General features: G+C 40.5%; 1 protein-coding gene across 1 annotated transcript in view; it reads right to left on the reverse strand.

Moving 5' to 3' along the window:
• Nucleotides 1-20696, reverse strand: part of cops4 (COP9 constitutive photomorphogenic homolog subunit 4 (Arabidopsis)) — a 65459-nt gene extending 44763 nt beyond the window's left edge. The window contains exons 1-2 of the mRNA XM_043695242.2: nucleotides 20587-20696; nucleotides 7786-7865 (exon numbers count right to left, since the gene is read on the reverse strand). Coding sequence (XP_043551177.1) covers nucleotides 7786-7865; nucleotides 20587-20660 — 154 coding nt within the window. The 5' untranslated portion in view covers nucleotides 20661-20696. The remainder of the gene's footprint in view (nucleotides 1-7785; nucleotides 7866-20586) is intronic.
• Between the last annotated feature and the right edge of the window lie 5262 nt (nucleotides 20697-25958).

A 25958-nucleotide genomic window follows, 5' to 3' on the forward strand; every position in this document is an offset into this window, starting at 1 on the left:
GCTGCGCTCTCATGTTCTACATCAGGAAAGGCAAAGATTAAAAGATGAACCACACAAATAAAAACAGATTGCCTTCTAGGTTATTGAAAACATAACCTTTCTCAAGACTAGGGTGGGCACTGTTGTGGAAATGGATCTTGCTGATATAATTAAGCTGGAGAAGGTTCAGAAGAGAATTACCAGGATGTTGCCAGGTATGGAAGGCTTGAGATATAAACAAAGGCTGGATAGGCTGCACTGTTTTTTCTACTCAAGCCTACAAGTTGAGAGGTGAACTTATAGAAATATGCAAAATAGCAAAGGGTATAGATAGAGTTACTGGGAGTTGTCTTTTCCCTCGGATGGGGGATTTCAAGACTAGGGGGCACATCTTAAAGATGGGAGGAGAGAGATTTTAAAAAGACATGACGGACAAATTTTTCCACACAGAGGGTGGTTCACGTGCGGAATGAACCTTCTCAGGAAGTGGTGGATGTGGATACAAGTACAAAGTTCAAAAGACATTTGGATAAGTACATGAATAGGAAAGGTTGGGAGGGATTTGGACCAGGAGCAGACAGGTGAGACTAGTTTAGTGTGGGACTATGTTCAGCATGGAATGGTTTGGTTTGGGTCTGTTTCCATGCTGTAAGATTCTATGAGAAACAATATAATCTTGAGACAGAAGGGAAAAAAAATTTAAAATTTAACAAGAAGGACTGCATAGTTTATTAATCTGAATGACATATTCTACTGCAATGATTTGTCAACATTGTTTCAAATTCAAAATTTAAAACATTACCGATTGTAGGTGCATTTATTGTGCATTCAAATACACATTCTGAACTTGGGTTTTCAAATGGTCTCAGAAATTCTGGTGAGAAAAATATATCCTCAAAATATTCAGGGCAATTTCTTGAGAAACAGAAGCCATCTCTCAATTTTCTAAGAAAGCAATGTTATCACCAACCTAACGTAAAAAATGATATCAATAAACAATGGCAAAAATCATACCTAAGCTAAATACCGTTTACCAAAAGAGAAAGTGCTGGAAAATCTCAGCAGGTCTGGCAGCATCTGTAAGGAGAGAAAAGACATGACGTTTCGAGTCTAACTGACCCTTTGACACAGCTTTGACAAAGGGTCAGTTAGACTCGAAACGTCAGGTCTTTTCTCTCCTTACAGATGCTGCCAGGCCTGCTGAGATTTTCCAGCTTTTTCTCTTTTGGTTTCAGATTCCAGCATCCGTAGTAATTTGCTTTGATCCAGTGTTTAACCCACTGCCACCTCTCTTCCAGGAACGCCTACCCTGAAGAAGTACTGCTCTTCTCTCTGACAGGATTTTCGTTTGTCTTTCTCCCCCTGTCCACCTTCACTGCTTTCCTTTTCTCTCTCAGTGATAGACAATGTATTTACTAAGACTCGCTTCCACAGCCATATTTCCTTCCTCAGTGACTGTCTTCGCTTCCGACTTACTGCACGTGGATTTCAACTCAAATTCCACCCTGCATGCAGCCTCCAGGATTACAGGTACTTGCATGGTATACAACATTTTTCCAACTGCTGTTCTCACCGCATCCTAAAAGCCACACTCAGGGCCATTCGCCGCCACATGAAAGCACTCGACACCTCTCTCCAGCAGCACCAACTTACTCTCTCAAAGCTGTCCGGGTCCACAGTTTCATTTCATCCTTCGTATTATTCGACGCCTTAACTCCAAACATTTCCTGTTTCTTGCAGATGTTAAGGAACACAAGCTTCAACTTCTCACCCACACCCCTGCCCACCCTCCATCTTCCAACAGCCCCAATCCCTTGAATCCCATCTCTTCCGTGTGCTCACCATACCCTCTGACCTTCCCCTCTCTGAGGCTGAGCGTGCTGTTCTCAGCAAAGGACTCAGCTTTGTACCCTTACGTCCCCACTTCAATGAATTCCGGGCTCAACATCATGCTGAGCTCTTCCGTCGCCTTCGTGCTCACTTCTTTGGGCAAGAGTCCTCCCCCTGCTCCACAGATCCTTTCACATCCCTCCAACATTCCACCTCTAATTGGACACCCCCGCCAGGACAATTTCCTGCCCTCGATCTTTTCATTGACAATTGTCGACGGGACATTGGCCGCCTTAATTTCTCTGCCCCTCTTACCCATTCCAACCTCTCTCTATCCAAACTTTCTGCCCTATGCTCCCTTCGGTCCAACCCCAACCTTGTCATCATACCTGCTGACAAAGGGGGTGCTGTTGTCGTCTGGCGTACTGACCTCTACCTCGCAGAGGCTGAGCGCTAACTCTCGGATTCCTCCTCCTACCTCCCCCTGGAGCATGACCACACCACTGAGCATCAAGCCATCGTCTCCAACACCGTGACTGATCTCATTTCCTCCGGATGCCTCCCCGGAGCTTCCAACCTCAGTCTCCCAACCCCGGAGAGCCCGGTTCTACCTACTCCCCAAACTCCACAAGGAGGACTGTCCCAGCAGGCCCATTTTGTCAGCATGCTCCTGCCCCACTGAACTTATTTCCTCCTACCTCGAATCCATCCTTACTCCTCTGGTTCACTCCCTCCCCACCTACATCCGGGATTCCTCTGATGCCCTGTGAGACATTGACAGCTTTCAATTCACAGGCCTTAACCACCTTCTATTCACCATGGATGTGCAGTCTCTTTACACCTCCACCCCACACCAAGACAGCTTGAAAGCTCTTCGCTTCTTTCTCAAAAAGAGGCCCGAAGAATCTCCATCCACCACCACTCTCCTCCACCTGGCTGAACTTGTTCTCTCTCTCAACAACTTCTCCTTCAACTCATCCCATTTTCTCCAAATCAAAGGTGTAGCAATGGGTACTCGCATGGGTCCTAGCTATGCCTGCCTTTTCATGGGGTTTGTGGAACATTTCTTGTTCCAGGCCTACCTGGGTCCCCTCCCACAACTGCTTTATCGGTACATCGATGACTATTTCTGTGTGGTTTCATGCTCTCGTCCTGACCTGGGAAAATTCATAAACTTCGCTTCCAGTTTCCATCCCTCCATCACCTTCACCTGGTCCATCTCAGACACTTGCCTTCCTTTCCTTGACCTTTCGGTCTCCATTTCCGGCAATAGTCTATCCACCAATATCCATTACAAGCCCACTGACTAAAATAAACAGCTTTGACAAAGGGTCAGTTAGACTCGAAACATCAACTCTTTTCTCTCCTTACAGATGCTGCCAGACCTGCTGAGATTTTCCAGCATTTTCTCTTTTGGTTTCAGATTCCAGCATCCGCAGTAATTTGCTTTTATCCAAATACCGTTTAATTCTGCATGGTATTCCTAATTGACCACCTGATTGTTACCAGACATTTAAATTGTGCCAGTCTCTTAAAGTAAGCCCAACAAGCTCAATAGACTTTTACGTACTTTACTTTCAGGTTTTCATACAGGTTGCCCAACTCAGACAGACTTACACCAGAAGACACTTGTTCAGGCATTCATTGCAAATACTTTGTTGAAAATATGGACTAACAAAACTTAAGTACAGTATTAATTCACTGAATTCTTGGGCTAAAGTGTCTCCACACAGAAGATCAGTTGACAGAATTTAAACACTCGGAAGTTTTTCAATCCCTTTTTCAATATCACCATTTTCAAACCTTAATCTGATATCAAAAAATTCTTACTTTGCAGTTATGAATCCAAACTGAAGTTCTTTTAAGATGTGTATTTTGTAGCATTGGGAAAACAAATTAACTAAAATGTAAACTGGGGAGCCAAAGCAACCTTTTTAAGCATCCAGGTGAGGGATCCCGAATGGCCCCAATCACCAGCAGCTCCAGTGGCAGACCAATGAACTGACATCACCTCATTGAGATTAAAATGCTCTTTCTAGACATATTCAAAAGTATGGGAAGGACAAAGCCAAATTTCATCTTTAAGCTGTTAGCACTGATTTTAGTGTGCCAAGGGACAACATCAGGGATTTAGGCACAGGTTAACCATTATTTTTGATCCACTGATACTAAATTGAGAACTAAAGGAAAAAACATTACCCCAGAATGTACATTGAAAATTGGCACATGGTGTCGTTTTCTCATTTCCACCATTGTATGAAATCGTGCTGACAATAAGACAAAGGTTTATTTTATAAGATCAATTTCAAAATAATTTGACTTTATTTATTTTTAACTGTGATTAGAAGCCTTGAAAAATATTATGTAAATGGAGAAATTAAGCTTCAATTAAAATTCTGCCATATGCTAACAAAATTATTACACAAAGGATACTTAGAAAACTAATGGTGGTTGAGTTCAATGATATTCCTGTGATTTTTTTCTAATATTAGTAGTCATAATTTCTTTGTTAATCACCCAATCTATGTCGAAACGTCACTGTACAAATAGAAGTTGGTGACAAACAAAACCAGAAGTTGTTGGAAAAACTCAGAAAGCAGAGTTAAAGCTTCAGGTCAGTGACCCTTCTTCAGAACCTTTAATTTAAACACTGTGTTTTAGAGGGTCACTAAACGTTAATTCTGTTTTCTCTCCACAGATGCTGCCAGACCTCCTGAGTTTTTCCAGCAATTTCCAATTTTGTTCCCGATTTCCAGCATCTGCAGTTTTTTTTTGTTTGGTGACACTGATGTCATCATTATACACTGGCACCACACTCAAAGTGGAAGCAGAATTCTAATGACATTGCCCCCAGTTGACTGGAGCAGAAACCAAATATTATATGCCAGATGATGCTGTCTCTCCTTTGCTACCCCAAGATTTTTAAAATCAAGATTTCACTTGACTGGCATACAATGGAGGTCAGCAAGCACAAAGGGTACAGTTCTTAGTCAAAGCTAAGACATGGGCAGCAGAATTTTGGATAATCAAATTTGTGTGAGAGAAAAACCAGCAGAAGAATGTTGGAATACTCAAGTGCAGAAGTATTAAAATAATAAACGAACATTTAAGCAGATGAGTGGAAATACTGTAGTTAGTCTTAGCGATGGTGCAAAAGATTACTTTGTGGCCAAAATTATATTAAGGTTGCAAACAGATGACTGTTCTGAAGAAAAGGACACAAAACAATGGCTACAGTCTTCCCAATATCTCATTCAAAGACATTTCTGCTCATCCGGTATTGGATGTCAGACATGAGGTCTAACAATTTAGCAACAGTGGAGGAATTGAGAGGTGTCGTTGAGCTGGAGCTGGATGCTGTCATTATACTTGTGAAAATACTGTGCTTTCAGCTGATGTCACCAACAGACTGTACGTAGATGTGCTAAACCAATGAAGACACCAGAGGTAAAGAGAAGGCGTTACAAGTGTTATGCTATCTATAATTAGGCAAATATAGAATCATGCAAAAGTAGTACAACCTAGCTGGATACATAAGAGACACTTTGAAGGAGAATGGCGTGGTTAACTGTGTCAAAGACTGCAGACAGGTTGAAAAGGTCAAAAAGGAACAACATACCTTTATCAGAGTCAAATGAGGAGTCATTTGTGACAAATAAAACCATGAAAGAAAAGTCTTCTAAAAGATGAGGAACATATTTTGAATTCATTCATAGTATGTGGATGATACTGGCAAGACCAGCATTAACAGACCATTCCCATTCACCCTTGAGAAGGTGGCGGTGAGCCCCTTTTTGAACTGTTACAGTACTTTTTAGTGTAAGAACATACACAGTGCATTAGGGAGCATCCCTGGATTGTTATCCAGTGACAGCGAAGGAAGAGTGATGTATTTCCAAGTTAAGATGGTGTGTATAATACATTGGATGTCAAAGTCATCAATGAAGCAATTCTTTCTGGAATAAACATGGTGAGCATGCTTGTGCTAATCCCACAAAAGCTGCTTTGGTGTCTTGATAGTATGCACAGGATAGAAGATGATCTCATCCTGGATAGGGAATAAAAAGATATGAATTCCAGACATCAACAGAGAGTGATTGCCTTTGACATCAAGACAGCATTTGACCAATCTATGAGTCTTAATAAAATTCTGTCTTCTTTGCTGCAGGTGACCCACATGCAGTTAGGGAGAGAATTCTGGGACATTGACCCAGTACAGATCTTGACCTTCTATTCTGGAAGTCACTGCTGCACACAGACTTGGAGACCCATGCAGTTGGTAAGAAAATTACAAAGAACACTGGTTCAGACTTACACCTTGTAGATGGTGGGCATGGGATGCCATAGTTTGGGTTTCAACAATGTTAACACTGTGGAATGTCATGGGAGGTGGAGATTGTAGTTGCCTGGTACTTGCTACATTTCCTTTTTAAATGTCCCATGTCTGCATTTGCCCAGGTATCACAACATGCAAGCTTGGCTTGCTTCCTTGTCTGAGGAACTGCAAATCAAACTCAACGCTATGCAATAATTAATGTACACTCTCACTTCTGATTTTCTAATGGAAGGAAGGTCATTGATGTAAGTAGCTGAAGATGGTTCAGTCACCATTCTAAAGAACTCCTACTGAAAAATCTTGGACTGGAGATGATTAGACTTTGAGAACCACAATCATTTTTCTTTATGTTAGATATGATATCAGGTAGTGAAGAATTTTCCTCCTGATTTTCATTGCCCTCAATGTTATTGATGAATAATTATTCAAACACTATCTTGATGTCAAGGGCAATCACTCTCTATTGGCCGCTGAAATTAGACTAATTATTCCATGCATTGACAAGGATACTTCCAAGAATGGAAGTTTTTGGTTGTTGCAGAACCTAAACTAGGATTGCTATTGTGAGTAAATGTCACTTGATGGCACTGACAATGACATTCTCTATCGCTCAGTTCTTGACTGATAGTAGACTGATGGAAGCATAACCAGCAGATTGATTTGTATTGCCTTTTGTGGTCAAGACTTTCCATTACGTAACTGTAATTATGCTGGAACAACATCCTAGGGCCACTGCTGGTTCAGGAGCACAAGTCTTCAGTGTGGCAATTGAGATTGACTATTACTGCATCCTGTGTTCTCAGCTGTTTGTCTAATCACATGGAGTGAATCAAATTGACTGGAGCAGACACCTTAGGTGCTGGGGACCTCAGGAATAAACCTGGAAGCATCATCACCCAACACAATAAGCCTGACTTGAGAAATAATGTTGGGGATGCAAAACAGAAAGTATGAGTGGAAACCCTCTCTTCTACTGATGAAATGAAGTAAAACCAGCACGACAAAATTAAAACTCCCAGGAGAACAGTAGGCCCCTCCTGAAAGTAAACCTGATAACCCAACACCTTCCATTATGCTCAAAAAATAACTGTTCTGATACCCACAGCTTGCTCCCCTCACAAAGTAGTGAAACAAGACTTCTGGCAAATTTGGCACACATTAGTTTTCCCTGCAACACACCAATGCCCCAAGTTCTCCCCGACCATTACTGCATTCCCCTTTTCTCTCCCTTCAATCTTTCATTTGTACTCCTTTTCTTTCCTCTCCATCTTTCCTATCCATTATTCCTAACAGCATAAACTGATATTTGATTACTTGGATCAATAGTACATGGCATGAGCCACATTGAAACAGCAACACTCCAAGATTGATAAGACTGGTAATAGAGGACTGTGGCAATGTCAGCATGTAATTAGAGAGGAAGATATAATAAAATGGTCAACAAGGGAGGAAATGTGTAATCTTGAACTGGGATGTAAATGAGAAGATTGTTAATTTGAACTTGCAGGGGATAGGGCAATAGGGATGGTGGGATGAAGCAGTATTTTTTGGTCAAAAAGTATTGAAAAAAGATGGCACTTCATATATAATGTAGTCTTTGCTGAATATAGTAATAATATATTTTAAAATACAATACTCACTAGCCTCCACAAAGGCCTTCAAAGCCTCCAGCTGCTCAGCCCCTGTTAACTGCAAGGCTTTTTCCAGGATTTGGCGATACCTTTTATTGGGGACAAAAAACACGGTCAGGAAACAAACCCTTGCAAACACAGTTCTTCCAAAAGATTATACTTCATGATTTTTAAGGAAGTGGCTTGATTTTAAAAGATGGTATAATTTACTGCTTTTTGTAAACTCTCAAACAATAGTTTGCATTAGAGAAGAATTAACATTATAGCTTAAATTCTAAGCCACATGAATGAGGGAATCCTAGGTTAGTGTTAGATCACCTGGCCAAACTCAGCCAGAGGAATAGTAATAATGCAGCAGGAAACTGTATCTCACAAACAACATTAGTAAAGAAAGTACTTTAGCACAGGATGAATAGGTTGCTTATAGTCTATGTATATTATGCTACAGGCCTGATGTGAATTTAAACGTACTTGACCAGAAGAATTCATCCTGCAGAAATAATGGAAGGCTAAATATGTATAAATATTGTTTAAAAATGCACAAATAGTCAGAAAACAAACTCAGATGCATAAAATTATATCGCTTTGCAAGTTTCCAAAACTGCAAGCTGTGACCCAAGTGGAATCATGAGCTGAAATTTTGAGGTCACAAAATCAGAGGGGGCGATGGATGCTGTGTAATTAATCCCCACCTTCATTGACACAGGTCTTCTATTCCAGCCCATCCTCTGCTTTCATAGCCATCCCACCCCTCACTCTCAGCTCTCAGAGGAGGCATGATAGTTTTCAAGTCTCAACAGGATCATAATGGAAGAAGTTTGGGAGGAATGATCATTTACTTTGTACTCCTACCACTAAAACAATGCTGAATTAAAAACAAAATACTATGGATGTTGGAATCCTGAAGTGAAACTAGAAATTACGAGAAAGCAGCAGCTGCTCCAACAGAACCGAAGGAGAGTGAAATAAAAGTTAAAACTTGGGGTCAAATGTGACTCTAAATCAAGATTGGAACTGCATTTTCCACACTTGAGGGCTGTGGATTGGCAGCAGGGTTTACATCTTGTTCGGCTTGGACATTTAACCAGTTTTTACATTTTTATGGACCATTGCCTGCACATCTCTCTTTCATGGCCAACCCCCAAAACATCTGATTTTGCTGGTTGGCAAAATACCTGCGAACCTGGACAAATGATCGCCACATGAGATTCCAATCAATATGTATGACAGCATGGATTTCCTGAGCTCATAAGTTCTTCTCATCTGGTTACAATTTTTAGAATTCTTGGGTATTGAAAGTACATGGTGCTTCATCATTAACATCTTTTATCACATTCTGAGGTCAAAAATTCATAACCCATTCCCACTACTCCCAAGGAACATAACTTTATTATCATGATTTGGATATGCCGGTGTTGGACTGGGGTGTACAAAGTTAAAAATCACACAACACCAGGTTATGGTCCAACAGGTTTAATTGAAAGCACTGGCTTTCGGAGTGTTGCTTCTTCTTCAGGTGGTTGTGGAGTACACAATTGTAAGATACAGAATATGCAGCAAAATTTTACAGTGTGAGTAAGTTTTGAGATTTACATATGAAGGAAGTGAAACTAACAGATGAGAGACTTACCAAACAATCAAGGTAATTTTCAATGTATAATTTCAGTTATATCACACTGTAAACATTTGCTATAAACTCTGTGTCCTACAATTGTGTACTCCACAACCACCTGAAGAAGCAACACTCCGAAAGCTAGCGCTTCCAATTCGACCTGTTGGACTATAACCTGGTGTTGTGAGATTTTTAATTTTATAGTGTGATTCCATGTCAGATAATGAAGATTTTCCCATCACATCCAATAACTTTTCCTGACCGTTTCCATTCCATGTCCTTCTCACTCAGTGTAACCCATGTTAACAGATCTGAAATCTCCCCCTGACAGTCTTTTGTGATGGTGCAATACTTGGTTAATTCTTTCTCACACCTCTCCTTCAATGAATGCCTTTACATTAATGCATAATAGCTTCAGATGGATGCACATAAAATAAATATTCATAACCTCAGGATTCCCCATTGTGCTGCAAATGAAGGAACTTTGAAATTACCCAAAGTGCTAAATAGCACACATGCCATGTTCCTACATCAACAGTCTTTGTTGACATGAAGGCAAATATGATAGTTAATTTACATATAACAGGTTCCCATGACCTATGAGACAAATAATTAAACAACTTGCTTTTGTAATATTGGTTAAATAAGCTGGGACTCCCCTACTCTTCTTCTGATGGTGGCGAGAAATCTTTTACATCCACACTGCATCCAAGGATCCTAAGAGAGGTACCTATGGAGACAGTGACTGCTTTGGATGTAATTTTCCAAACATCTTTGGATTCAAGCAAAGTGCCAGAGGATTGGAAAACTACCAATGGAATTTCTCTATTCAAAAAGTGAGGCAGGGAAAAAGTGGGTAACTATGGACTGATTAGGCTAACATCTATTGTTCGAAAAATGTTCGAAACAATTATAAAGGAAGTAATTGCAGCACATGTCTGGTGAGACCATGTCTGGAGTACTAACAGCAGTTTAGGTCCCCTTACTTAAGGGAAGTTTTCATTTCTTTGAAGGCAGCTCAAAGAAGGTTCACTCACTAATCCCAGGCATGGAGGGATTGTCTTATGGGCAAAGCCTAAACAGTTTGGGACTCTACTCACTGCAGGTTAGAAGAAAGAAACTTAAAAGGGCTTGACAAGGTCAATGCGCAGAGGATGTTTCAACTCAGGGGGAAGTGTAGGACTAGAGAATATGATAAAGGGTCACCAATTTAGGGCTGAGACAAGGAGGAATTTCTTCTTTCAGAAGTTTGGGAGTCACTGGAACTCCTTGCCAGAGAACTGTGGAGTAGAATCCTGGTGTATATTTAAGGCTGAGATAAATAGATTTTGATCAATGATAAAATCAAGGGATAAAGGGAAAAAGGTAGGAAAGGGTACATGAAGAATGTCAGATCAGCCAAAATGCTACTGAATGACAGAGCTGGCTCAGAGGGCTGACTGGTCTACCCCTGTCTCTATTTCCTTTGGGTATACTCTTATTTTGATGAATTTCAAAATTGTAGTACTTCCTCAAATAACAGTCTCGATTATTTTTCAGCTTAAGGTGTATATTGATTACTTTCAAGTTCAGAGGTGAGAATGTAACCTCTGAGCCAAGGCTGGGACTATCAGGAATTCATGTAGAACTTTTTTGAAACTTGTTATGGTTTTCTGATCTTCCCTACTACCACTGATAATGTTTCACAATTCTATCTCCTTCTTAAGATCATAATGTGACCCAACTTTCCTATTTTCTTCAGACATTCAACATTAAATTTTTCAATACTTTACTGATCAAGAGAACTTCTTCATATTTGTGAAATACTTCGATCTCATTTGGAAATTCCTTCCTCTTTACTGAGATGAAGGCAGAAAATCTTCCTCATAAATTAGCCTCTCAAGCTCAGGGGTCAGCCTCAAATTCTTCCTCAGGACTCCCCATAATATCATTCTTCTTTCATGTGTTATGGAGAACAAAGCAAAACAACATATCCACATATGGCATCATCAAGATCAAATACAACTTTACCATCAGACCCTTAGATTTATGAACATTCTGTTAGCAACCACTTCCAATTCTAACACCTGTGGAGGGCAACAGCAGCTGATAGTTCCTTCAACAGTTCTTCACACATCATCTTTTATCTGTCAAACTATTAGGTACACTTAATCCAACCTATTATTTTCCTGTTGATCATTTGGGCACAGACCTCATGAATCTGACTCTGCAGCTGTCTTAAATATCTTCCTGAAATTCCAGGTTTAAATCCCGATTGGGGTCAACACCCGCTTTTACCTGAAGGGCTATTTAAAAAAAGTACTTAAAATAAAAATGATTGGGAGTCACAAGACATTTCTTAACTACATACTTGGCAAATTAGCAAGCGTCTCTGGTAGAATGCATAATGTGCATAGGTTATCAGAGAGGAAAACATAATTAAAGTAGATTTAACACTATTTAACCCATAGTTTGATCAGTAAAGCCATCTTTGAAAGAAACCTAATTCAAAATGTGGAGAGTAAAGCCTTTCCTTGCAATAAGAATCTGGAATGAACTTGATTGAGGTATATGAAATTATAAGGGGCACAGATAGAATAGATTGGAAGGAGCTTTTTCCTTCAGTGGAGGGGATCAATAACGAGGAGCATAGTTTTAAGATAAGGAGCAAGAGGTTTAGAGGAGATTTAGGAAAATTGTTTTCACTCAAAGGATGGTGGGTACCTGGAACTCATTACCTGAAATGGGTCGTAGAGGATTGGAACCATCACAACATTTAAGAAGTATTTAAATGAATACTTCAAACATATGCATAACTTCAGGCCAAGTGTTGGAAAATGGGATTATGATAGATGCTTGATGATCAACAAGGACACTATGAGCTGAAGGGCTTTTTTCCATACTGTAATACTGTATGACTCTATTAACAAAAGGTTGTGACCACATTCACAATAAATTATCATTTCTGCTTTGCATTACCTATAACCATGGCAAAGCCAGACCATTGAAACAGATTTATTTAGAGCATGATGTTTCTCATTAAGATAATGATTTCAAACTATAAGATGGAGCATCTTCAGCTAATTATACCTACAATAAAAATATGATTGTTAATTTTTTAGACTTTTCTTTTAAGCCTGATCCAACTGGAAAATGCTTGGAGTTACAAAGTGAATGCGAAAGAGCTGCATATGGCTTACAGCCACAGGCTATTGGCCTATTTGTGGTCACCTATGAATACCAACAAGGAAGGGGATTCCATCATAGACTTCTTGGCTTCCCATTCAAATGTTCTCTTCACAGCAAATTAGTTTTCTCTCACTACTACTGCCTTCTCTTAAACAATATTGTTTAATAAATTGTTATCCATTTTAAAGAAGGTTTGTTTGCAATAATTTGAACTTAAAAAAATCTTTCAAAAACATAGATATAATGGTCTTACAACTTGCTAATGTAGCCCTGACCACCCAGCCATCCCACAAAAAACATAGGTACACAAAACAAACAGAAAAAAGATTCCATCAACAGGAATAATCTTTAATAAGTTTATGAAACTACTCAGACAAGATCTAGCCACTGCTAGCCAGGAGTCAATTCCACACATCAACTGCTCAAAAAAAAACTGGTCTCAAATCTTACCTCAGGCTTGTTTTTTTTTTACTTGTTTATTCCAATTATAGCTGAAAATGTGTTGTTGGAAAAGCGCAGGTCAGGCAGCATCCAAGGAGCAGGAGAATCGACGTTTCAGGCATGAGTGAAACGTTGATTCTCCTATTCCAATTATAGAGTTATACAGCACAGAAATAAACTCTTCAGTCCAACTTGCCCATATTGAATACATATCAAATACTGAACAAGTCCCATTTGCTAGCATTTAGCCCGTATTGCTCTGAACTCTTCCTATTCATATACCCTTTTAAATGTTGCAATTGCACCAGCCTCCACCACTTCCTCTGACAGTTTGGTCCATACACACGCCATCCTATGCATGAAAGAGTTGCCCCTTATGTCCCTTTTAAATCTTTTCCCTCTCACCTTAAACCTATGCCCTCTAGTTGGAACTGCCCTGTCCTGGGGAAAAGACTTTGATTATTCATCCTATCTATGCCCTTCATGAGTTTATAAACCTCTCTAAGGTCACCCCTCATCCTCTGATGCTCCAGGGGAAAAAGCCACAGCCTATTCAGCCCCACTCTATAGCTCAAACTCTCTAATCCAGGCAACATACTTATAAACCTCTTCTGAACCCTTTCAAGTTTAACAAAATCTTTTCAAAAACAGAGACCAGAATTGAATACAGTATTTTAAAAGCTGCCTGACAAATGCCCTGTACAGCCTCACCAACCAATGCACTGAGGAATGAAAGCAAGTTTGCCAAATGTCTTCTTCACCACCCTGACTACTTGTGACTCTTTCAAGAAACTATGCACCTGCACTTGTAGGTCCCGTTGCTTGGCAACACTCTCCACGACCCTACCATTAATGTTCTGCCTTGATTTGACTTACCAAAACGTAATACTTCACATTTATTTAAGTTATTCTCCATCAGGCACTCCTTGGCCCACCTGATCAAGATCCCACTGTACTCCGAGGTAACCTTCTTCTTTGTCCACTGCACCACAAATGTTAGTGTCAACTGCAAACCTACAAACCATATCTCCTGTATTAACACCCAAATTACTCATGTAAATGATGAAAATCAGTGAACCATGCACAGTCTTTGCGTCATACTACTGGTCATACCCCCCCCACCAATCTGAAAGACAACACTTCACCACCATCCTGTCTTGTACCTTCAAGCCCATTTTGTATCCAGCTTGCTAGCTTCCCTGGATTCCATGTGATCTAATGTTGTTAAACCCATCTACCAAGCAGAATTTTGTCAAATGCTTTGCTAAAGTCCATATACCAACTCTGTCTTCATCAATCTTCTTTGTCACTTCTTTAAAAAGATCAATTAAGTTCATAAAACAGGATTTCCCATACAAAAAACCATGTCGACTCTTCCTAATTCGTCCTTGTCTTTCCAAATGGATGTAAATCCTTTCCCTCAGAATTGCCTACAACAACTTACCCACCATGGACGTCAGACTCACTGGACAATAACTCCCTGGCTTTTCCTTACCACCTTTCTTAAATAGCGGTAGTCAACATTAGCCAACATCTAGTCTTCTGGCACCTCACCCCTGGCTATCAATGATACAAATATCTCAGCAAGGGGCCCAGCAATCTCTTCCCTTGCTTCCCATAAAGTTCTAGGGTATATCGGATCAGATCCCAGGGATTTATCCACCTTTATGCGTTTTAAGACATCCAATACCAGGCAGCACGGTGGTTAGCACTGCTGCCTCACAGCGCCAGAGACTGGCGCCTCAGTTCCCGCCTCAGGCGACTGACTGTGTGGAATTTGCACATTCTCCCGGTGTCTGCGTGGGTTTCCTCCGGGTGCTCCCGTTTCTTCCCACAGTCCAAAAATGTGCAGGTCAGGTGAATTGGCCATGCTAAATTGCCCGTAGTGTTAGGTGAAGGGGTAAATGTAGGGGAATGGGTCTGGGTGGGTTGCTCTTCGGAGGGTCTGTTTCCACACTAAGTAATCTATCAAACACCTCCTCCTGTATAATATGGATACTTTCAAGATATCACTATTTATTTCCCCAAGTTCTCTGGCTTCCATATGCTTCTCTACAGGAAATACTGACATGAAATACTCACTTAGCATTTCACCCATCTCCTGTGGTTTCACATGTAGACAGCCTTGTTGATCTTTAAGGAGCCCTTTTCCCTTCATGTATTTGTAGTATCTCTTTGGATTCTCCTTAACCCTATTTGCCAAGAATATCCCATGTCCTGTTTTTGCCCTCCTGACTTCCCCAAGTATACTCCTACTGCCCTTACACTCCTCCAGAGATTCACTCTATCCAGATGTCTATTCCTGACATATGCCTCCTCCTTTTTATTGACCAGAGCCTCAATTTCTCTAATCATCCAGCATTTCCTACATCTACCAACCTTGTCCTTCACACTAACAGGAACATACTGTCTCTTAATTCTCATTATTTCATTTTTAAAGGCCTCCCACTTTTCTACCATCCCTTTACCTGCAAATAGCATCTCCCAGTCAACTGCTGAAAGTTCTTGCTTGATACCATCAAAATTGGTCTTACCCCAATTTAGAACTTTAACTTTTGGATCAGGTCTATTCTTTCTCGTAACTATTTTAAAACTAATAGAATTATGAACACTAGCCCCAAAGTGACACCTCGTCACTTGCCTTTTCTTCACACATGGTCCAATTAAGGCACCTACTTTATTACCAATTAACATTTTAAAAATCTGCATTTTATTGATTCTCTAACAAAATACATCAGTCTCACAAAATGCTATAGAAAATTTAGAGTAGTGAAGTCTTCAATTATTCTTGTTGCTTTCCTTTGAGCGTACTCCAATGCACCAATATTCTATTTGACGCAGACTGTATTTCAAAATTAAAAACAGTCAGCATTCCACCATCCAATTATTCCAAGAAACCATCAGGTATGACAAAACCTCTTGTTTTGCAACCAAATACCAACAACATAACCACCTGGAAGAGATTGAAACTAAACATTTAACTAAAGTATTAAGGATGGCAAAGATGCAAAATGTACCCTGAGTTGGAGACTTCAACTTGCATATCAACATACAACACAGGACTACTTGAATCGTAAATAGCATAAGCAGCAAATGATAAGTATGGTCAAACAATTCCACAACCAAATGTCCATATCCAAGCTCCACAGTCATGCCACAACCAGTCACAAATGGTGATGAAAATCACACAACTCATCGAAGGAGAAGGCTAAACAAATAGCCCCATCCTCAATGATGGGAGAGCCTCACACTTGTTCAAAAGATAAGATTAAAGCATTTGCAACAATCTTCAGCTATAAATTCTGAGCGCATGAACCATCTCACCCTCCGCCAAGGCTGTTCAGCATCACAGCTGACAATTTTCATTCATATTGATTCACTCCACTCCATACCAGAAACAGAAAAGGCTATTAGCCCTCACAATATTCTAGCAATATTACTGAAGTTGTGCACTCCAGAACTTGCTGCAGCCCCAGTCAAGTTTTTCCAGTACAGTTACAATAGGGGCATCTACAAAACACTGTAGAAAATTACCCAGATGAGTCTTCCATAGAAAGATTATGAGGAATCAAATCATAACACCTTAAGGTATAGGAGCAGAATTAGGCCAAGTGGCCCATCAACTCTGTGCCACCATCAATCACAGCTGATATCTTTCTCAACCTCATTCTCCTACCTTCTCCCCATTATGTTCAACCCCCTGACCCATCAAAAATCTGTTTATCTTTGTATTAAATACACTTAATGATGTGGCCTCCACTGCGTTCTGTAACAAGAAACTCTACAGATTCACCACTTACTGGCTGAAATTTTAAAGAAATTCTCATCTCATTTCTAAAGGATGGTCCCTTCACTCAGAGTCTCTCCGACTAGTAGAAACGTCATCTCCATGTTCACTCTATCCAAGCCCCGCAATATTCTGTAAGTTTCATTTGAACACCCCCCCCCCTTTCTCATTCTTCATTCCCAATCCTTCCTCTGGATTTTCCCCCATCCTTCCCCAAGGCCAGCACATTTAGCATAAATATGGGGCCCAAAACTGCTCACAATATTCCAAACACAGTTTGATCTATTGCTTAAACAACCTCAGAAGCACATTTCCCCTCTTGTACTCTAGCCCTCTTGAAATGAATGCGAACATTGCATTTGCCTTCCTGTCAACTGAACATGCTGAATGAGGACTCCATCGCCCCCTTGTGCTTCCGATTTCCAAAGCCTTTCCCCATTGAGTGAACAGTCAATGCTTTTATACAACCAAAGTGCATAACCACACATGTTCTGATATTATATTCCATTCACTATTTCTTTGCCCATTCTCCTAGCCTCTCCAAGTCTATCTGCAGCCTCCCCGCTTCCTCAACATTATCTGTCCCTCCACCTTCCTTCAAGTCATCCACAAACTAAGCAACAATGCCCTCAGCTCCTTCATCCAGATGGTTAATGCGTAACATGAATAATTGTGGTCTCAACTCTGATCCCTGTAAAACTCCATTAGACACAGAGTGCCATCCTGAAAAAGACCTTTTTATTCCCCCATTGTGCCAGTCAGCCATTTCTTCTATCCATACCAGTACCTTGTCCCTAACACCATGGGCTCTTATCTTATTTCACAGCTTTCTGCGCAGCACCTTGTCAAAGACCTTCTGGAAAGCCAAATAAATCATGTCCACTCGTTCTCCTTCGTCTAAATTGTTTGTTACCTCCTCAAAGAATTCGAACAGATTTGCCAAGCATGACCTCTCATTGACAAATTCATGAAGATTTAGCCCGATTTACCAAGCACTTCCAAGTGTTCTGCAATCTCTTCCTTACTATCCTGAAAACTGGTCAATTACCATCACATCAATCTAGTCTCACTCATCAGTTACGAGTCACCAAGAGTACTAACGAACAGCATTAGCTAGCAATAACCTGCATCAACCATCTTCAGCTGCTTTATCAATGACCTTCCCTTCCATCTGAAGATCTGCAGTGGGAGGTCCACTGATGACTGCACAATGTGCAGCACCATGACTCCTCAGAAAGTGGAACAGTTTATGTATAAATGCAGCAAGACCTGGACATATTCAGAGCTAACAAGTGGGAAATAACATTTGTGTCATACAAGTACCATACAATGACCATCTCCAATAAGACAGAATCTATCCATTGTCCCTTGACATTCAATGGTATTAACATTGCTGAAATCCCTCACTATCAACACCCTGGAGATTACTTTGACTCAAAACTGTATGGAGTAGCCATGTAAATATTGTGGCCTCAAGCGCATGTAAGAGACTAAGAATCCTGCAATAAATAACTCACCTCCTGACTCCTCAAAGCCTGTCCACCATCCACAAAGTAGAATGCATGATGGAATACTTCCCACTTGCCTGGATGAGTGCAACTCCAACCACACAAGAAAATTGACACCATGCAAGTCAATGCAATCTACTTGGTTAGCACCACATCCATAAACACTCATTCTGTTCATCACAAATGCACAGTACCCTCTGTGTTTACAATCACAATACACATGGCAGAAATTCTCCAAGGCTCCTTAGACAGCACCTTGAAAATACATAAGCACTACCACCTAGAAGGATAAGGGCAACACATATCTGGGAACGACTCAACCTATGAGTTCCTGTTCAAACCACTCATCATCCTGACTTAGGAATATATCATTTGGTCAAAACCTGGAACTCCGCCCCCTAACAATATAGTGGGTACAATTACAACAAAAGTACTGCAGCAGTTCAAGAAGGCAGCACACAACCACCTTCTCAAATGCAATTAGTGTTAGGCAATAAATGCTGTCCCAATCACAAAACCTACTTCCATGAATGAATACAAATAAAAAATGCCCTCAAATTTTGTAATTCTAATGTGAAATCTTTTCTTTTCCCTTGAATGGTTAAATAAAGATTCACATTCTATCTTGTATGCAAAATATTTCTTTGGGTCCAATTTTCCAAGATGAAATCCATAGTGAAAGAGACTGGGAAGGCCCTTGCAAGGAGCACTGAAGGCTGTGCCACCATAAATCATAAGATCATATGACATTCTGTCTTAAGTGTATTAATTATTATTAATACTTAATATTATGCTTCTGTAGGCTTAATCTTTTTTAAAACCACCCTAAATTTGGACTGTCAAAAGATGTAATTGAATGCTTGACGTTATGTTTTAATTAAATAATTCATTTTGGAACAACTTCCATGTGAAAGTGTATCAATTTTAAGTTGAAATATAATCACTTGTATATAACTTTAATTTGTTCTCAACAGAAAGCAAATTCAAGTGACTTTCTGCAGTTAAAACATGCAATTAACTTCATTTCACTAAAATGGAGACAGGATATATATACTGTGTAAAATTAAGTTGATTTTCTCAGAAACTGTTCTTCAGATTTTTAAGAGTTTCAATTTTTTACTACCAATTTCTCCTCCTCCTCCACTGAAGCAGTTTGCCACAGCAAGTTAGAGGTTATCATTTTTTGTCCTTTTGGACATCCTCTCTCTGGAACTCTGATGAAGAGTCATCCAGACTCTAAACATGAGCTTGCTCTCCCTCCGTGGATGCTCCCGGACACTGATCGCCAGCATTTCTTGTTTTCAGTACAGATTCCATCATATGCAGTAATTTGCTCCTCCTCTCTGTGGAGATTCCAAGCCCTTTTCCAGGAAATAGCAATCAAGAAACCGTTAAAAAAAATCCCAAGTAAAAGTAGGAAGTATTGTATTTCCCCATTTTCTTTTTGTGCAGGTCTACATGTACCTTCCTCAGCACTAACAACCTCGAATGAAAATATAAAAACTGCACTATTCGGTCACAATTAAAGAGCACAGCAATCGCGCTCACTTCAGTGTACAGAGTCTGGGACCACGCAACAAATACAGTGGTCAATAATGGCACTCGCATTTTGAACCAGTAAATCCAGTATTTCAAGGATAAGCCCCATGGCTACTGGCAGCCCCGAGTGATTGGTCATTCTTGATGTAAGGGGGACACTGTATGTTTGCAGGAGATTTGATTGTAATGGTTATGACATTTTAGGCTAAATCTGCGCACCATGAATCCCTCTCAGGGTGCCCAACTACTGTTTTCACAACAACAGTCATCAATCTCAACACAAATTGCAGATTGGATCCGGGACGATCATGATCGGTTTAGTTTGATATCGCTACAGCGCAGGGTGGGCAGATTCTTAAATCTGGAACCTATGAATGGCGGGAGCGAGAATCTCTGTGGCCGATCATTTTAGCAACAAATGGCTAATACCTAACAATAATGATGCTTATATTAATAAAAACTGACGATAAAGAACGTAACTCCCTCCCAAACGCGAAATAAAATTCTTCTTAATCGCAGGTAGCAAGAGGGGAGACAGCTTTTGGTCGTCAAAGGCTGACACAAGCAATCCCGTGGAGCCCGGGGACACAGTTGGACAACAGCCTGGGGGAAGCTGGCGGAGTGTCCCTGCCATGGGCTGGGCGGCTGCGTGCGGGCCTACAGGACGGCCAAGCTCCGACAACTAACTGCCGGCCGGGAGGGACGCTCGCCCAGTCCAGTCCCCCTCCCTCCCCCCCTTCACCCCCTTCACTCACTTGCCGGCCAGATCCTTGTGGGAACCGCTGGAGTTCATCAACACCGTCAACTCCTGCTTCATCGACGCCGCCATATTTCCCTCACCCTCCGACAAGGAGCTTCGGCTGGAAGCAAGAGCTTTTCACTCTGTCCGTCATCGGGGCAGCAGCGCCACCCGCCTATTGGAGGTCTTACTACAGTCCTCCAGAAGAGCAGGCGCAGCCCCTAGTGGCAGGCAGCGCTTATAGAACAGAAACTTGCCTTTAACATCTATGTTTGCAATTGCTGTCCCTTTACCAAGTGATAAGGTCTTCCCATCACAGTCTGTTCAATAGAAACAGCAAGTTATGAAATATTCAGCTGGCTGGGCAGCGTCCGTGCAGAAAGAGACAGTTGCGTTTTGAATAAGATATGAATTATTTGCTGTTGAAATAGTATTGAAATGGGGAAGGAACCACAGAAGGGAAGGTTTGGGAGGGGGGTGGAAGGCAGGGGAGAGTGAAAAGATGACCTGAAAGAAAGTCGAACGGTAATATTGCTGGAAAAAGCGCATCTTGTCGCGGTTTTTTTTGTTTTGCACTCAGCAGGTTAATTCATAAGAATTTAAAAATGTGTTGCTGGAAAAGCGCAGCAGGTCAGGCATAACGTCCGAAACGTCGATTCTCCCGCTCCTTGGATGTTGCCTGACCTGCTGCGCTTTTCCAGCAACATATTTTTAAGCTCTGATCTCCAGCATCTGCAGTCCTCACTTTCTCCTAATTCATAAGAATGCCAATTTAAATCAACCACTTTTCATCATTTATATAAATGATTTGGATGTGAGCATAAGGGGTATAGTTAGTAAGTTTGCTGATGACATTAAAATTGGAAGTGTAGAGGATCGCGAAGAAGGTCACCTTAGATTACAACGGGATCTTGATCAGATGGGCCAAAGGGCTGAGAAGTGGCGGATGGAGTTTAATTCAGATAAATGCGAGGTGCTGCATTTTGGGAATGCAAATCTTAGCAGAACTTGTACACTTAATGGTAAGGTCCTAGGGAGTGTTGCTGAACAAAGAGACCTTGGAGTCGCAGATAAATAGGATAATGAAGAAAGCATTTGGTATGCTTTCCTTTATTGGTCAGAATATTGAGTACAGGAGTTGGGAGGTCATGTTGCAGCTGTATTGGACATTGGCAAAAGTGAGGACTGCAGATGCTGGAAATCAGAGTCTAGGTTAGAGTGGTGCTGGAAAAGCACAGCAGGTCAGGCAGCATCCGACGAGCAGGAAAATCAGTGTTTTAGGCAAAAGCCCTGTATAGGACATTGGTTAGGCCACTGTTGGAATATTGTGTACAATTCTGGTCTCCTTCCCATCGGAACAATGTTGTGAAACTTGAAAGGGTTCAGAAAATATTTACAAGGATGTTCCAGGGTTGGAGGATTTGAGCTACAGGGAGAGGTTGAATAGGCTAGGGCTATTTGCCCTGGAGCATCGGAGGCTGAGGGTGACCTTATAGGGGTTTAATAAAATCATGAGGTGCATGGATAGGATAAATAGACAAAGTCTTTTCCCTGGGGTGGGAGAGCCCAAAACTAGAGGGCATAGGTTTAGGGTGAGAGGGGAAAGATATAAAAAAGACCTAAAAGGCAATGTTTTCACACAGAGGGTGATACGTGTATGGAATGAGTTGCCAGAGCAAGTGGTGGAGGCACATACAATTGCAACATTTAAAAGGTATCTGGACGGGTATATGAATAGAAAGGGTTTGGAGGGATATGGCCAGGTGCTGGCAGGTGAGACAAGATTAGATTGGGATAGCTGGTCGGCAAGGAAGAGTTGGACCGAAGGGTCTGTTTCTGTGCTGTATATCTCGATGACTCTATGACTGTATTCAGAGATTTTATTATACACTTCTCTAGCATATGAGACCTGAACCCAGCCCTTCTGGCTCAAAGGTAGGGACATTGTGCCCCAAGAATAGCAAATTAATGGAACAAACAAGTATATTATCTGAGACGAGTGCTTTTTTTTGGCATGGAGACTCTGATTGGCTTTGTTTAAGTATTAAATCTGGTTTTAATACTTTATCTGGACAAAACCTTTTCCCTCACTGTAACCACTCCCTTTACCTATTGTTCCAAAGCATGTTGTTACTCAATTTCTTCCGTCTTTGACCCTAACCCAGGCAGGTTTTTTTAATGAAACCCTCCCACCTTTCAATGCCATATAACCATTCACAGGTCTACCCTCCCTCAGTTATGAATAAGTATTTTTTGACTTAACAGTTAACTCTGTTTTTACAGATGCTGTCAGACCATTTGGGTATTTGTAGCATTTTGTTTTTAATTTCAATATTCCAAATTCTGCATATTTTGCCATTGTTTCACAGTTTAATGTCTATTGGAACACAGATAGGACCTCTCTAGAGATCAAATGGACTTGAAGAGCCATCATCAGTTGACATTATCTTCCGATTTAATCAAGAAAGATTGAGTTTTAATGTGATCTCTCTAATAATTTACAATGAATGATTGTTTTCAGTTGTGCCTGATCTCTCCATTTCTACCTTAATAAAAAAACTGTACATAAAGGGTTGAAATTGTTTGAAAACAATGGCCTCTTAATTAGAAAGGAGAAATATAAGAAAGGGTTGACATTCCTGATCATTTTCTGTTAATCCCTGCTGGAACTAGAGGTGTGAAGTAAAATAGAATACAGCTTAACTCTAATACTTCTCCACTCACTTTTGGATACCCTGACCGCAGTAATTGTCTATGGCTAAAGACAAAGAGGATTCATTGTCTAAATACCAGATGACTGCTGGAGCCTGCGTGGTTTATCATCTTCAGGACAGGAGGGAGTGGAGTAGAAAATGTGTGAATGCAATGAATTTGCTGAATTTGGCTATAGGTTGAAATTCAGAAAATACTAAAATCATTTCATAATAATCTCCACTGGATAAGGAGCAGAGAATAGCATCAGTCCTTGGACTGATCACTCACTTCTTACCTCCACATATCCCCATCTTTCTTTGGCTTAGTAGAATGTAGTAAGTGCAGCTGCTCTACCTCACCCCAGAATTTCCATTCTCTCAGACAAGAACTTGGCAGATATGAAATAGATTCTAAAAGATAGTCCTGCATAAGCAGATATACAATTTCTGCCTTTTCACACAAGGAAAATTCTGATCAGAGAAATGAATTTAGGGCTGGGCAATAAATGCTAGTGTTACCAACAGTGCACATATCGCAAAAGATATTAATTAAAGCTATTATTAGTATCATAATGGTTGTTTGCTGTGCTGCTATTTACAGAAATAAGTAAATCTATCCCTGGTCGACATATAGCTATTTACTACTGCAGAGAAAGCACTAATAAAAATTTCTTAATGATGTCTGGGCAGCCTATTCACTGTTTAAAGTCAGCAATGATTAATGATTTTGGTAAGATCATTCCAATCCAGTTATGTTTCAGATTGTGTTTTGAACTTTTATAAAGTTCAGTCCACATGTTTATGTTTATAAATTTAGTTCTGTATAATTATAATTATTGGTTTACATGCGTCATAATGGAGGTGCTCCAATAGTGTTGAAATTGTACATAGTCAGTTCCTCTACTGTTGTGAGTAATAGTCAGAGTTGCTTGATGTGCAGATAGAATCCCTATTCCGTGAGGTAGTGCAATGATAGCCATTAATAATACTCTCAACGTAATGATCCTATAGCACACTTAGTGTGTAACAGAAAGCATCTGTACCTCAATAAAACAGAATTTGTCTGTGTTACTTACATAGTCTACATACGGTAAATCTGCACTTGTAATAAAGGTGCTAATTTTCAGCAGATTTTACCCATTTTACCCAGCCATGGCATTCACAGTCTATCTGAAACTCTCAATCATATTATATTAAGTCTAATCTTGACTATTCCATTGCTTTCTTGTTTAGTCTTCCTTCCTCTGCACACCATAACTTTCAACATGTCCAAAATCTTGTTGTTTCCTGTCAAACATCCTGTGTGATTGTGATTTTGCTGTGTATCACTTTGAAAGGGGAAAGATCGGTTGAATAAACCTTTGGATAGTATTTGGAGTAAATAAAGTAGTTTAGGAAAACTAGTTGAATTAATCCAGCATATTAAGGTTGCTTGGAGTCAGACATGTTAACAGAACAGATAGGACTCCAGAAAGGACAACAGGTAAAAACAAATGGTTCCTTTCACATGAGAAAAAGGGCAGATATGCTATCATAAAATATTAAGTCATTGTATTGGACAAGTAAACAGATATATTTCTAATAATAAAGATTAAGTGCCTCCTCAAAACAAGATTAGAGACATAGCAGTTGCCATCTGTTTATCTTCCCTCCTTCCTGTGTATGTGCCCTGGTGTTAATCTTACTATTCAGACGTCAAAGACAGAATCTGACAATGATTGGAAGAATGGATTCATATGTATTATTGGTGATTGGTACATTCCAGTAAGGTAATGCGAACGTAAATGTAATATAACAGCTCAGGGAAGATCCATTTTCCCCATGGGAAGAGTGCATCTCACTTGCATGTGCATGAATAAACAATGGTTAAGCTTCCACATATCTCTGTCTGTTTTTTATGGGTGAAAGTGATTTTAAGAGAAAACCTCCCCTAAAACCTGTTCACCTCTCTGCAGACTTAGACTTTTCCTGTCCTGCTCAATCATCAATGCTGAGCTCACTGATTTACATTGGCTGCTGGTCCTAAACACATCTGTTATGAAGTTCTTATAGAGTCAGAGAGATGTACAGCACGGAAACAGACCCTTTGATCCAACATGTCCATGCCGACCAGATATCCCAACTCAATCTAGTCCCACCTGCCAGCACCCAGCCCATATCCTCCAAACCCTTTTGGAGGATGCCTTTTAAATGTTGCAATTGTACCAGCCACGACCACTTCCTCTGGCAGCCCATTCCATACCTGCACCAACCTCTCCATGAAAAAGGTGCCCCTTAGGTCCCTTTTATATCTTTCCTCTCTCACCCTAAACCTATGCCCCCTACTTCTGGACTCCCCCACCCCAGGGAAAAGACCTTGTCTATTTACCCTATCCATGCCCCTCATGATTTTATAAACCTTTATAAGGTCACCCCTCAGCCTCCAACACTCCAGAGAAAACAGCCCCATCCTATTCAACCTCTCCCTGTAGCTCAAATCCTCCAATCCTAGCAACATTCTTGTATATCTTTTCTGAACCCTTTCAAGTTTTGCAACATCCTTCCGATAGGAAGGAGACCAAAATTGCATGCAATATTCCAAAAGAGGCCAAACCAATGTTCTGTACAGCCTCAACATGACCTCCCAACTCCTGTACTCAATTCTCTGACCAATAAAGGAAAGCATACCAAACGTCTTCTTCACAAGTCTATCTAC

The sequence above is a fragment of the Chiloscyllium plagiosum genome, unplaced genomic scaffold (assembly GCF_037043375.1).
Source record: "Chiloscyllium plagiosum isolate Xiang-an unplaced genomic scaffold, Cpla_swu_hap1 HiC_scaffold_1, whole genome shotgun sequence".
Taxonomy (NCBI): Eukaryota; Metazoa; Chordata; class Chondrichthyes; order Orectolobiformes; family Hemiscylliidae; genus Chiloscyllium; species Chiloscyllium plagiosum.